Raw genomic sequence first — 14453 nt, 5'->3', positions numbered from 1 at the left:
AAGAGCAGGTTTGACAGGAGCAGGGTTGAAGGGCATATTGGAGTGTGGAGGAAGTGGACAAGGCATTAAGCAAACAGGACTGAAATGGGGGACCCTGATGTAAACAAGACGAAAGTCCTTCTCTGGTCTGCATCCCCTTAACAATTGTGTGTATTGAGCTGTACTGTATTGTACCCATTCTGCAATCTGTTAATAAAGTTTTCAATCAATCAATACTGGGTTGGGCTGGTTTAGGTTGGACTGAGTTGGGCAGTGAAAGAACCAAGCATTTCACTGTAATGTAATAGCTAAATAAAACAACTTGAACTTGACTTGTTACATTTGCACTCTGGTTGTATGCCAAATGTATTCTGGTTGTACTGTACTTGTGCTGTAAGATGACAATACATTGGAACCGAATCGACAACGCTAGGGGTTCAGCAGGTGTATTCTGAATGCCAAGTATGACAACATCACCGTTGTGAAGGGCATATGGGCGAGTGGTGATATGGGGGGAAACCCGGTAATAATAAAATGTCACTCGGCTGCATTTAAGCAAAGCCGCTCAGTATAGTCCACTATGTTGAATGCGCGTTATGGTAGCTTGTTACATGCTAGGTAGCTAGCCGGCTAATGCTGGTTGACTTGTCATTCTCATCCGACTCGAAGGAGACGCGTCGCATGCTGTTGTTCGCCCCCATGTCAGACCGCACTGATATACGAAAGCGACGACTCTACATGCAATTATTTTCATCCACTGATGTGTTTTTGTTTAAGTTTGTCTACGTTGTCAAGCCGGCTGCCGGTGGCAGGAGTCTGTAGGTCCGCTCGCAGTGATCTGTCCACTTCCCCTAGATGGGCGGCATCTTCTAGAAAATGAGTGTTCATTGGAGGAGCTTAGAGCGCATCTGTACAACGATGATGTTCATTGGTTATGGTCGGATTATTGAGGCGCAAATGGGAGGAATCAAGGGGGGAGTCAGAGTTCGGCTTGTGCCAGTGAGCGAATCAGCAGATTGCAGAATGATTTTTTTGTTTGTTTTGTAATTACTAGTACTCGCCAGACTGGCGAGTGCTCTTCATGAATTACTCGCCAAACGTAAAAAATACTCGCAATTGGCGAGTAAAGTGGCCTAATTTCCTCCCCTGAGGCAGTAGCATTGGGGCGATACTTTTGGGTCTGTTTCAAGGAGGCATTTAATTGACTAAACAGACCAAGCCAATAATCACAAAATTATACCCCTAACCTGAATTATAGCCCTAGCCCTTCCCAGGAACCTCCATAAAACCCAAAGTAAACAAAAATAATAGCCAAAAATGCAAATATAGGCCTACCAAATATTATGCCTAAATTAACTGGCCTACTCTCTCTCCAATATTGCCTAAGCCTAAAGCTAATAGAAATATATGGCCTACAGCAAAGATTATGTGATCAACTATGAAAGCTGAATGAGAACTGAAAGGACAGCTCCGCAATAGGTAATTAGCCCATTACGTATCATAGAATAGAATAGAAATACTTTAATCATCCCGAGGGAAATTTGGCACTACAAATAGCTCACAGTAAACATTTAGGTAGACAAAACAAATCACAAATAAGAATAACAAAGAATTGCCTAAGAATAAAGAATAAAATAAGCCTAAGAATAAAATAATAATAATAATAAAATAAAATAAAATACGGCCCGGGATTCACATTTCCTATGTAATGTATGTACATTCTAATATAAATAAACAGTAAAAAATACAGAGATCTACATTAAGTGTACTGTAAGTGTAATATTGACAATGTTGTTTTAAAAGTAAAAGTCCAGGAAGATGGTAACTGTCACTCTGTGCTCAGTGATGCAGTGAGGCATTGTAAAGTCTGATGGCTGTCGGAATGAAGGACTTCCTGTGCCGTTCAGTGCTAAATTTTGGGAGTGTTAGTCTAGCACTGAACATGCTCCACCTGTTAGCCAAGTCTGTGTATAGTGTGTATATCATGCATAAGAACAGAGTACACAGACAAACAAGGTTGCACTCTCTCTAACTGCACGTCATACAAAATGGTAGTCTAGGCATGGGACATTTACTGGCTGAGTTTTAAACACTGTGCACAATCAATGTCTTATTAGTGCAAAAGAAGGTGCCTCTTTTTACAGCTGTCATATCAATGTCCACAATTTAGTGTTACATTGAGAGTTTTTCAGTCAGGTCACCCTCCGATGCAGCAGGGTTAGTATTAATCGTCCGCAAAACTGAGACTTTTTGCTCGATTTTGCGGAAGACAGTAGATCCACAAAGAATGGATTGCACGGAGCAAGTTGCACCCTTACTTACAATTCATTATGAATTGAAAATGGGGGAACCTGATGTAAACAAGACGAAAGTCTTTCTCTGGTCTGCATCCCCTTAACAATTGTGTGTATTGAGCCGTACTGTATTGTACCCATTCTGCAATCTGTTTTTTTTTTTTTTTTTTTTTTATCTTTCTTCCCCCTCCTTTTTCCCGATTTTTCTCCCATCCCACCCTTCCTGGTTGTCGCGTACTTTCCCCTACTGTTGGTCCGGGAGACCGGAGACTGTCACATGCTTTCCTCCGACGCATGTGCAGCCTGGGGCAGGCCAACCTGGCCGCACAGGTTCTCACCGGGGAGAGTGTAGCGTGTGGGAGGCCACACTATCTCTCCTTAGTTCCAACCCTTGCTGAGCAGGCGCCCCGACCGAACTGTAGGGGTCACTGTCCACAACGCCCAGGACCCACCCTTCAGCTTTCCCACCCCCTGATACAGCCAATTGTATCAGTGTGAGAGGCCAGCCAAGCTGATAGCAACGCCGGGAGCTGGATTCGAACAGGCGAATCCTGTGTCTCCCGGTGTTGGTGACGAACGTTATCTCCGTGCGCCACCTGCCCCCCCTCTGCAATCTGTTAATACAATTTTCATTCAATCAATCACCGCGCAGATTGATTGATTGAATGAACATTTTATTAACAGATTGCAGAATGGGTACAATACAGTACGGCTCAATACACACAACTCTTTCAGTGCCACGCCTGGTTTTCCGTTTTACCGCTTGAATGCCACCATTGGCGCCAATGTTAACGTTTTAAATTATGGCTATGTGTCTAATCTGCCCATCGCATTATCAAAGACTATTTTCCAGTCAGTGCTGTGAAGGCAGATTGTTTTTTTATCGCGTCGTTTCCGTTTCAGAGCAGTTAGAAAAGCCCCCGTTTTGATATAAAAAACAGCTCATTCTGGAGCATTCTATGAAAATCGTCTTTTAGTGGAATATTCCACAACGTTGATATTCGTCTGCCTTTTTATGAATCGTTTTCAAATAAACGCTAGATGATCAATATTATACGTGCACGCAAGCACATTACGGCCGCGCACTGATAATCGCTCCGTTGATTTCCTCACAGACTTTTACAGTGAAACCGAAAGAAGACATTTCACAAAACAGCTTATAACTTCATCAAACTTACTCCGATTATCCTACCACTGATAACATAGAGTCCTTACCTGACATCAGATGGTATCCAACTGGTATATTCCAATTCCTGATCACCATTCGAAAAAATCGATACGTGTATGGATCCAACGCGACACTGTAGATCTCCATGATCCGCGGGGATCTGAGGCTCCAGAATGAACTGTGGTAACCCCGGCTGGATCAGTGAACTGGAAAATGTGGAGTACCGGATTTTTTTCCCCATTCTTTTTCATTGAGTCCATTCCAAAATCACTTATGTCATCTGGGAGACGACAGGGGGCGCTTTTTTCCACAGTGATCACCGGCGCAGCTCGGCTATACTCGGGTAGGCTCGGGTGATGCAATAATTTTTCAGATCGCAAAAAAATAATAATAATAATAATTCCGAGAAATCTCGTGAGTGGCACGCAACCACCTATAAAAACACCAGAGAAATCTCGTGAGTGGCACTGAAAGAGTTAAGGGGATGCAGACCAGAGAAAGACTTTCGTCTAGTTTACATCAGGGTCCCCCATTTTCAATTCATAATGAATTGTAAGTAAGGGTGCAACTTGCTCCGTGCAATCCATTCTTTGTGGATCTAGCCCTGAGTCTGTGCCAACAGGAATTGTTGGAAACACTTTGAGCAGTGTTCTTAGCTAAGTTAATGTCGTCATGGTGTTTCTTTTTTTTTTAAACTTTGGCCATTTCCCTGGCTCTTTTATACGTTTATCGCATTTATACTTGGTCAAGTTCGACCGACAGAAGCAGGCTGAAAGGGTTCAGATGGGGGGGAAGACACTCTGGGAAAGGCACGGCTGCAGTCCGGGATTCGAACTCGCTCAGCCCCAGATCCGTGACGAGCACGGTTGTCCACGGCGCTGAAATAGCACTCGCGGTACGTGGTGAGCTACTGGAGCTCCCCCGTCATGGTGTTTCAGCTGAATCTTCATCTGGGCCTCTTCTTGGTCGTCTTTCTGCTGGGCAGCACACGTTTTCTATCTGGGTCTTAGAGGCTCGCTGGCTTTTGTGTTTTTGCAAAGCTTTTTTCAATGCATTGCAATTTGGGTGCAATCTGGGGCAGCTACCTGTCAGGTGCCCGTGTCAGGCAGTCTATCACAATGTCACAGTAGGTACATCAGATCTATCAAGGTTTTAGTAAAAGAAACACACCATATTACTTTTCTTTTATATTCATTATAATACGTTAGAACAGTGCACTACAATAAATAATGAATAGTGTGTTATAAAAACAAACCACTCACACAGCTGCATGTCAGGGAGGCGGGAGCAATAGGAACTCGTATCCAGTGGAGCAGATGGAAACCATATTTGATATAAACGCATAATGCAATTAATATCAAATTAGTGGTGGGAACTATTTCAGGTTATCAGAAAAGTGGTTGGGACATATCCCCACCGTCCCTGCCATTAACACTTTGAGTGCCAGCAACACGTTTTGTCATTAGTTCATGCCGCCCTTTGAGTGCCGGCAACGCTATATAGCGTGTGTTTGTCGTATTTTTTTTTATTGCCGATTTGAATTCATATTTCATCAATCGAGCCTTACGCTAGTGTTGCAGAGTCTCTCTGAGCTCAATTGGGAAGATACCGCCCCCTATCGTCTCTCCCTGTGGTACTGCACCCCATTAGTTTAGACTGATGATGGGGGGGGGGGGGGGGGGGGCAGTTTCCTCATTTTACTTTTCCGTCAAGCCAACTGAAGAATCCATTGTGATCGCCGACCATCAGAACAGCGTGGATTATGTATTTCCAGCACCCAACGCTGAATCAATAAACGCGATCGATATTTGGAATGGCGATCAGGAATTGGAATTGTCTTTTTGGATAACATCTGATCTGAGGTAAGGAATCTATTTGACCAGTCTTGGGATAATCAGAGCTTTTTTCACAGAGATATCAGCGTCTCCCATATGTGTGTGTGTGTGTGTGTGTGTGTGTGTGTGTGTGTGTGTGAGTGTGTGTGTGTGTGTGTGTGTGTGTGTGTGTGTGTGTGTGTGTGTGTGTGTGCTGATCAGAAAATGAGAGAATCGATATTTCAGCCCGCTTCTATAGCGTGCATAAGTACACATACAGTATACTATCGATAATCTAGCGTTTATTTGAAAACTATTCATAAATAGGCCGAAAAATTACAACGTTTTTGTGTATGCCAGAATATTCCAGTAAATGCCGATTATCACGGAATCTTTATATTTTCCTTGAAAACGAGGGCTTTTCAAAATGCTATAAAACGGAAATGAAGCTATTAAAAACCAATCCGTTTCGACAATGTTGACTGCAAACAAGTCATTGATCAACGACAGGCAGATTAGACACATAATAATTCACAACGCTATCATTGAAGTGGGTGCTGGCATTTAACCACGTTTTACCATGTTAATGGCCGGTAATCAAAGTGTTAATGAAGCCAATGCCTGTATGTAAGTGTACCAGGAGGCAGTGTGTGTGTGTGTGTGTGTGTGTGTGTGTGTGTGTGTGTGTGTGTGTGTGTGTGTGTGTGTGTGTGTGTATACACCCGTAGGTATAAGTGTACCAGAAGGCAGTGTGTTTGTGTGTGTATGTGTGTGTACAACTGTAGGTATAAGTGTACCAGAAGGCAGTGCGTGTGTGTGTGTGTACGCCTGTATGTATAGGTGTACCTGGATGCAGTGTGTGTGTTTGTGTGTATACACCTGTATGTATAAGTGTACCTGGATGCAGTGTGTGTGTGTGTGTGTGTGTGTGTGTGTGTGTGTACACCTGTAGGTATAAGTGTACCTGGAGGCAGTGTGTGTGTGTGTGTGTGTGTGTGTGTGTGTGTGTGTGTGTGTGTGTGTGTGTGTGTGTGTGTGTGTGTGTGTGTGTGTGTGTATACACCCGTAGGTATAAGTGTACCAGAAGGCAGTGTGTTTGTGTGTGTATGTGTGTGTACAACTGTAGGTATAAGTGTACCAGAAGGCAGTGCGTGTGTGTGTGTGTACGCCTGTATGTATAGGTGTACCTGGATGCAGTGTGTGTGTTTGTGTGTATACACCTGTATGTATAAGTGTACCTGGATGCAGTGTGTGTGTGTGTGTGTGTGTGTGTGTGTGTGTGTGTGTGTGTGTGTGTGTACACCTGTAGGTATAAGTGTACCTGGAGGCAGTGTGTGTGTGTGTGTGTGTGTGTGTGTGTGTGTGTGTGTGTGTGTGTGTGTGTGTGTGTGTGTGCGTATACCTGTATGTATAAGTGTACCTGGAGGCAGTGTGTGTGTGTGTGTACACCTGTAGGTATAAGTGTACCTGGAGGAAGTGTGTGTGTGTGTGTGTGTACCTGTATGTGTAAGTGTACCTGGAGGAAGTGTGTGTGGTGTGTGTGTGTGTGTGTGTGTACCTGTATGTGTAAGTGTACCTGGAGGCAGTGTGTGTGTGTGTGTGTGTGTGTGTACACCTGTAGGTATAAGTGTACCTGGAGGAAGTGTGTGTGTGTGTGTGTGTACCTGTATGTGTAAGTGTGCCTGGAGGAAGTGTGTGTGTGTGTGTGTACCTGTAGGTATAAGTGTACCTGGAGGAAGTATGTGTGTGTGTGTGTGTGTACTTGTATGTGTAAGTGTACCTGGAGGCAGTGTGTGTGTGTGTGTGTGTGTGTGTGTGTACCTGTATGTGTAAGTGTACCTGGAGGCGTGGGAGGCAGTGGAGGAGTGGTGAGAGCGCGTTGACATCCGGCTGCCTGCGTAGTTTCCTGCCCCTTCTGCACCGTGGCTTATCACACACTCTGTGGTGGGTACACTCTTGGAGATGTACTGTAAGACACACACACACACACACACACACACACACACACACACACACACACACACACACACACACACACACACACAGCAGGTATACTCAGTTAGACATGTTGAGATGCACCACTACTACTCTGTCTTGTTTTGAACAGCCATGTTTAAAAAGCCTGTGTTAAGAACAACCTTTGACAGACAGGGACAGTTATGTAGAATCCCCATTCATTTTCTCCACAGAGCAAGTCCATATTTGGGCCAGTCCGCCCCTGCATTACATTACATGAGACTTACAAGGCCGACGATGACGATGATAGTGGTGGTGGTGATGATGATGATGGTGGTGGTGGTGATGGTGTTGATGATGATGATGATGAGGATGATGATGATGATGGTGGTGATGATAATGATAATAATATTTTTTTATTTTTTTTGATGATTAGAGTGGTGATGTTAGTGATAAATGTGCCTCACATGGTCCCATGCTGTGTTTTGATGATGATAATGATGATGATGATGATGATAATGATGATGATGATGATGATGATGATGATGATGATGATGATGATGATGATGATGATGATGATGATGATGATGGGGATGTCTATGATGACTGCAGTGTCAGTGGGAATGTACTTTAACTTCGGGTCACATGCTCTCATGATAACTACAAGTACATGTCGTCAGAGTGAATGCAACTCCTGAAGCGATAGTCCACTCCACATTTTAAAGAAGCCTTTCTGATTCCTCACAAAAGTAGGTTTCACTCCTTTCACTCCATGCTAAAAAGCGATTGTACCAATGCTGGTTTTTGAGAGATATTTTTTTAGAAATGAACAAATCCCCACACGCTGCTCTTGCAAAAAAGACAATTATTTTATGATACTGAAAGCTGAAAATATAAGCGACCATGCTAATGGGAGTCAGTGTGAAGCATATCTCTTAAAAAACTCAGTTTGTGTCGAATAAGATACAGTAGGCTTCTTTAACAAGAAAGAGTGGACTATCCTGTTAACTGCAACACAACTTCCCTGTGAGGTTTATTAAAGTTTATTAAAGTGTACCAATCTAGTTCATGCCAATAAAGCTGAATGCAGCAAATTGTGTGAGCAAATAAAGTGTGAACATAAACAAGCAGACAATGAGGTGTTACACTTCAGTAGTGGTTGCTTAACGGCAGGGTGTGGCAAGGTGGCAGCTGCCATACCTTGGCTTCAGGGTAAATATATATATTTTATGAATTGCCTAAATAACATTTATAAAAATAAGAAACAAATTAAAGCCAGACCGATAGAGAAGAGTTGTGCTCCCTTTCTAGCAATTATTTTAAAATTGATGAGCAATTGATGAAAATCTTCCCGCTAGCCTACTGCATAGCCTATGAGAAAAGAAGCTTTCAGGCGGCTGGGTGGCGCAGCGGACTAAGCGCTCGTCACCAACGCGAGAGACACTGGTATCGAATCCGGCTGTCAGTGGTGCCTCCGGCTTGGCCGGCCGTCATACTGGCTCAATTGGCAGAGTCAGCGGGAGGGAAGCCGGTGGGTGGTAATCTGGTCGTTGTAAACAGCGACTCCTACAGGTCGGTCAGGGCGCCTGCACAGCGAGGAAGGGAGATGGTGAGGGTAGTGTGAGCCTCCCACACGTTACACCTCACCAATGAGAGTCCGCGCTGGCAGGTGAAAAGAAGTGGCTGGCTGACTCTGCATGTATCAGAGGGGACATGTGATAGTATCTATCAACCCTCCCTAGACCGACCAGTGGGGGGCACATGCGAGCAACGACCAGGAAGGGGAGGGGGAATTAGCACGACTAAATTGGGATGGGAGAAAACCCCAGAAAAACAGGAGGAGAAAAAGTGGATAAAAAAAGAAAGAAAAGAAGCTCTCAATGTTGCGATGTAAAGGGAGTTTATTCTGACCATTGAATAAGGTTGCCATTGATTCTGAGGGAATATATTTTAATCATCCCTTTGTTTTTGTTCTCCAACCATTTATTAAAAAAGTCAAGGCAGCCAGGCAACAAAGACAACAGGAGTTTGTGCGCTTTTGCTACATCCAGAGCCACACACTTAACAGTTGTTATGCTGCTAAGTTCAGTTATTATGATAAAACAGCAGCAGCTATTAATGACCATCCGATGGATTTCTGTACCTTTCAGGCTATGGATAATAAACGTCTGCAAACCTAAAAGTAGGCTACTGTGCCTATGAGGACAAAAATGAGGGACACGGAGTGGGTCATTTTATTAATCTGCAAGTCATTAACAGGCTTGTGAGAGAGGAGACTTGTTTGAACACCCCTTGGTTACCTACTAGAAATTATGCAATTCAATGCATTTCTTTATTTTCTGTTAAGTTTTAAGCAAATGACTAATGATGATAATTAGACCTCTGCTCTCTGTCCATGGTGCTGAAATATGTGGCAAGCTATAACACTGACGAAGGAATAAGAATTCCGAAACATGTTTGTTTCAGGCTGCCATTAAATACTTGAACCTGAGAGTGCTGGTCCAGCTTCACTGCTTCTTTTTTATATATCGCTGAAATATGTGCCAAAATAGATACAATGAAAGGCGTTTTCACTGCTCTCCTGTTTTGCATTACATACAAACATTATGCATTGTGAATGTGAGAGACGTTGATGGAGCTTTAATATCTATGTTCTCTAAATACATTTTAATTGAGGATGTAGTCCACAATTGTACCATACCTTTTGCTGATACAACACCACTGTGTAATGGCTTAGCCATTCTCTCTCTCCCTCTCTCTCCCCGCCTCTCCCCCGTCTCTCTCTTCCTCTCCCCCTCTCTCAATGCTGTATTTCCACTACTGCTGTTATGATGACTCATGGCATCATGGTTGAGGTTGCTAAGTGTTCATGCCACCCCTTTATAACATGTATCAGTGATGCTCCTACTGCACTGACTCAGGTCTGCTGTATTCCTCTTCTATAGGGTGGTGCCAGTTGGTCAGTAGATGGTCTTATCATGCCAAAATGTTCAGTATATCAATGATATTTGAATAGTAACACACAGTAACACTTCACTTTAACCCGATCAGATGTCTGCTCTGTGAGATTAGAATTGTGGGAGCTGGACATTCTAACGACGATGCCACAATGGCTACATCTTAAAAGCTATAGAGATTTAGAATTTTGAAATATAATTCTGAGAAAACCTTCCCAAAAGAAACCCTGAGAGGCTTAAGTTTCACTCATCAGGTATTTAGAAGTACATTATGCATCATATTAATTATAATCAACATGATATACGTATGTGATTACCCATCGGTTGCTCTCATTCAAGATTCAAGATTCAAGAGGTTTATTTGTCACATACATACTAGGCCTAGGGCATACAGTGAAATGCGGGTGGCCATGCCCGCTTTGATTGTGCAATAATACAATAGTAAATAAAATAAGTAGAAGATAATAAAATACACATAAAATAAACATGATAAAATAGACATGTTAAAGTCCTGAGATAAATAGCTACAAATTAAGGCACTGGGTCCTATGTACACTACTATACAATATACAGTTTGTACTCTATATCCTTATGCTATACTTGCTATTTCTAAGCTCAGTCCTCGGTAGGGTGACCAGGTCAAAATTGTTCAGTCGCAGGACAGCAGCACTGCTTTTGCGGGACAATGCGGGACACGTAGGTGAGGGAAAAATATATATGATTTTTTATTTTTACTTTAAAAAATGTTTTAATTGCTAATTAAAATTAAATAAATTTATTTATTATTTAAATGCCTTTATTTCATATTCGACGCAGACGGTAGGCTATATATAGCACTTTTTGTTATTAATCTTATTAAAGGAAAACTCCAACATTTCGGGAAATTAGCTTATTTAACATCTTCCCTGGAGTTAGACAAGAAGATACATACCTTTTTCATCTCTCTGCATGCATTGGGCTTAGGGAACGCCTGGACTGTTAGCCTAGCTTAGCTTCATCACTGGAAGTGGGGCAGACATCTAGCCTAGTTCACTACAGTCAGGAAATATACTCCAAATACAATCAAAATACAACTCCCAAACGTTCCTGTAAACATGTTGTGACCTGTGTATTTACCACGTCTCCCAGTCACACAAGTCACATGAGTCTCCCAGTCACACAAGTCTCCCAGTCACACAAGTCACACAAGTCTCCCAGTCACACAAGTCTCCCAGTCACACAAGTCTCCCAGACACACAAGTCTCCCAGTCACACAAGTCTCCAAGTCACACAAGTCTCCCAGTCACACAAGTCACACAAGTCTCCCAGTCACACAAGTCTCCAAGTCACACAAGTCTCCCAGTCACACAAGTCTCCAAGTCACACAAGTCTCCCAGTCACACAAGTCTCCCAGTCACACAAGTTTCCCAGTCACACAAGTCACACAAGTCACACAAGTCTCCCAGTCACACAAGTCTCCCAGTCACACAAGTCTCCAAGTCATACAAGTCTCCCAGTCACACAAGTCTCCAAGTCACACAAGTCTCCCAGTCACACAAGTCTCCAAGTCACACAAGTCTCCAAGTCACACAAGTCTCCAAGTCACACGAGTCTCCCAGTCACACAAGTCACAGAAGTCTCCAAGTCACACAAGTCTCCAAGTCACACAAGTCTCCCAGTCACACAAGTCTCCAAGTCACACAAGTCTCCCAGTCACACAAGTCTCCCAGTCACACAAGTCTCCAAGTCACACAAGTCACACGAGTCTCCCAGTCACACAAGTCTCCAAGTCACACAAGTCTCCAAGTCACACAAGTCTCCCAGTCACACGAGTCTCCCAGTCACACAAGTCTCCAAGTCACACAAGTCTCCAAGTCACACAAGTCTCCAAGTCACACGAGTCTCCCAGTCACACAAGTCTCCAAGTCACACAAGTCTCCCAGTCACACAAGTCTCCCAGTCACACAAGTCTCCAAGTCACACAAGTCTCCCAGTAACACAAGTCTCCCAGTCACACAAGTCTCCCAGACACACAAGACTCCAAGTCACATGAATCTCCCAGTCACACAAGTCTCCCAGTCACACAAGTGACTTGGAGACTTGTGTGAATGGGAGACTTGTGTGACTGGGAGACTTGTGTGACTTGTGTGACTTGGATACTTGTGTGACTGGGAGACTTGTGTGACTGGGAGACTCGTGTGACTTGTGTGACTGGGAGACTCATGTGACTTGTGTGACTGGGAGACATGGTAAATACACAGGTCACAACATGTTTACAGGAACGTTTGGGAGTTGTATTTTGATTGTATTTGGAGTATATTTCCTGACTGTAGTGAACTAGGCTAGATGTCTGGCCCACTTCCAGTGATGAAGCTAAGCTAGGCTAACGGTCCAGGCGTTCCCTAAGCCCAATGCATGCAGAGAGATGAAAAAGGTATGTATCTTCTTGTCTAACTCTACCATGGAGAGGATCATAAGTCTTGTTACAGATGTGGTAAACCTTCTCATCCAATATCACAGTGTGCTGCTAAAAATGTAGTGTGTCACAACTGTGGTAAGATGGGCCATTATGCTAAAGTATGCAAATCAGCCAGTGGTGTGAACGCTGTCACAGAGGACAGTAGTAGCATATTTTTAGGTAGTGTGGAGGCAGGAGATGACCCATGGACTGTAGACATCGGCATCAGAGACTCCAAGGTCAGATTAAAATCGACACAGGGGCAGATGTTACAGTCATGCCAGAGCAGGTGTATGAAAAGCTAGTTCAGTCAGGCTCAGAGCACAGACTGATCAGTCCACTGTTTGGGCCCGGACGGGCACCACTAGAGGTGAGGGGAGCTGTGAGGGAAGTGTTGTGCTATGGAGACAGGACCGTAACTTGTGTTTACGGATGTTTACATAGTCAAGAACCTCCATACATCCCTGCTGAGTAGACCACCCTCTGTCAAGCTTAATCTGGTAGCTAGAGTAGATAGCATAAGCTTAGACACAGTGAAGGAGAGCTACCCAAAGCTCTGTAAGGGGTTGGGTCTGTTGCAAAAGGAATACACAATCAAGCTCAAGCCTGATGCCAAACCGTTCGCACTCAGTGTGCCACGATGAGTTGCGCTCCCATTGATGGGAAAGGTCAAGACGGAGCTTAAACGGATGGAGCAGCTGGGGGTCATCACCAGGATCGAGGAACCTACAGACTGGTGCTGCGGCATGGTCGTAGCCCTGAAGAAGGCGAAGGACAAGGTCCGCATCTGTGTGGACTTAACCCCTCTGAATGAGGCGGTGTGCAGAGAGAAGTTTATTCTCCCCTCAGTTGACCAAACCCTCTGCATGCTAGCAGGAGCACAACTCTTCACCAAGCTGGATGCTAATATGGGGTTCTGGCAGATTCCTCTGGCGAAGGAGTCTGCACTCTACACTACGTTTATCACCCCATTCGGCTGTTACTACTTCAATCGACTACCATTTGGAATTTCTTCTGCTCCAGAACATTTCCAGAATCGGATGGTGACAGAAGTCACAGAGGGTCTCGAAGGAGTCCCCTGCCATATGGACGACGTCCTCATATGGGGCTCATCTCAAGTGGAGCACGATGCAAGAGTGCATGTTGTCCTGGAGAGGGCGCAAAAGGCCGGAATCACTCTCAACATGGACAAGTGTGAGTTTGCCGTGCGCAAGGCGAAGTTCCTTGAACACGTTATCTCCGCGGAGGGGGTGAGGTCAGACCCGGACAAAACAAGAGAGGTTCAACACATGGACCAGCCAACTGACATGACTAAGCTCAGGAGTTTCCTGGGCATGGTCAACCAGCTCGGGAAGTTCATTCCTAATCTGGCGGAGAAGGACAAGCCGCTGAGAGACTTGCTGTCTAGGAAGAACCTGTGGGTCTGGGGACATGAACAGCAAAAGGCATTCGACAACCTCAAACAGGAGCTCTCATCTACACCTGTGCTCCAGCTGTATGATCCTAATCGTGACCTGAAGATTTCGGCAGATGCCTCATCATATGGATTGGGAGCGGTCATGCTACAGTGAAACGATGTCTGGGCACCTGTAGCATATGCCTCCAGGTCTCTCACACCCACAGAGCAACGGTACGCCCAGGTTGAAAAGGAGGCTCTGGCCCTGACCTGGGTGTGTGAGAGGTTCAGTGACTTTATCCTGGGTCTGCGTTTCGAGTTGGAGACAGACCATAAGCCACTGGTGAGCCTGCTAGGAGGACAGATGCTCGACGCTCTCCCACCACGGATACAGCGGTTCCGGATGCGTCTCATGAGATACTCTTACTTTGTCACTCACGTCGCAGGGAAGA

General features: G+C 44.4%; 1 protein-coding gene across 1 annotated transcript in view; it reads right to left on the bottom strand.

The window, feature by feature from the left end:
* The window catches only part of nrg2b (neuregulin 2b), a gene marked incomplete at both ends in the record, with an annotated part of 383066 nt that overhangs the window by 77680 nt on the left and 290933 nt on the right, over positions 1-14453 (bottom strand). The window contains one exon of the mRNA XM_084331870.1: positions 7095-7222. Within this exon, the coding sequence (XP_084187996.1) occupies positions 7095-7222 (128 nt within the window). The remainder of the gene's footprint in view (positions 1-7094; positions 7223-14453) is intronic.

The sequence above is a fragment of the Notolepis coatsorum genome (genome assembly GCF_963971535.1).
Source record: "Notolepis coatsorum genome assembly, chromosome: 16".
Taxonomy (NCBI): Eukaryota; Metazoa; Chordata; class Actinopteri; order Aulopiformes; family Paralepididae; genus Notolepis; species Notolepis coatsorum.
The sequence above is the reverse complement of the archived record's forward strand: the minus strand, read 5'-3'. Positions and strand labels throughout refer to the sequence as shown.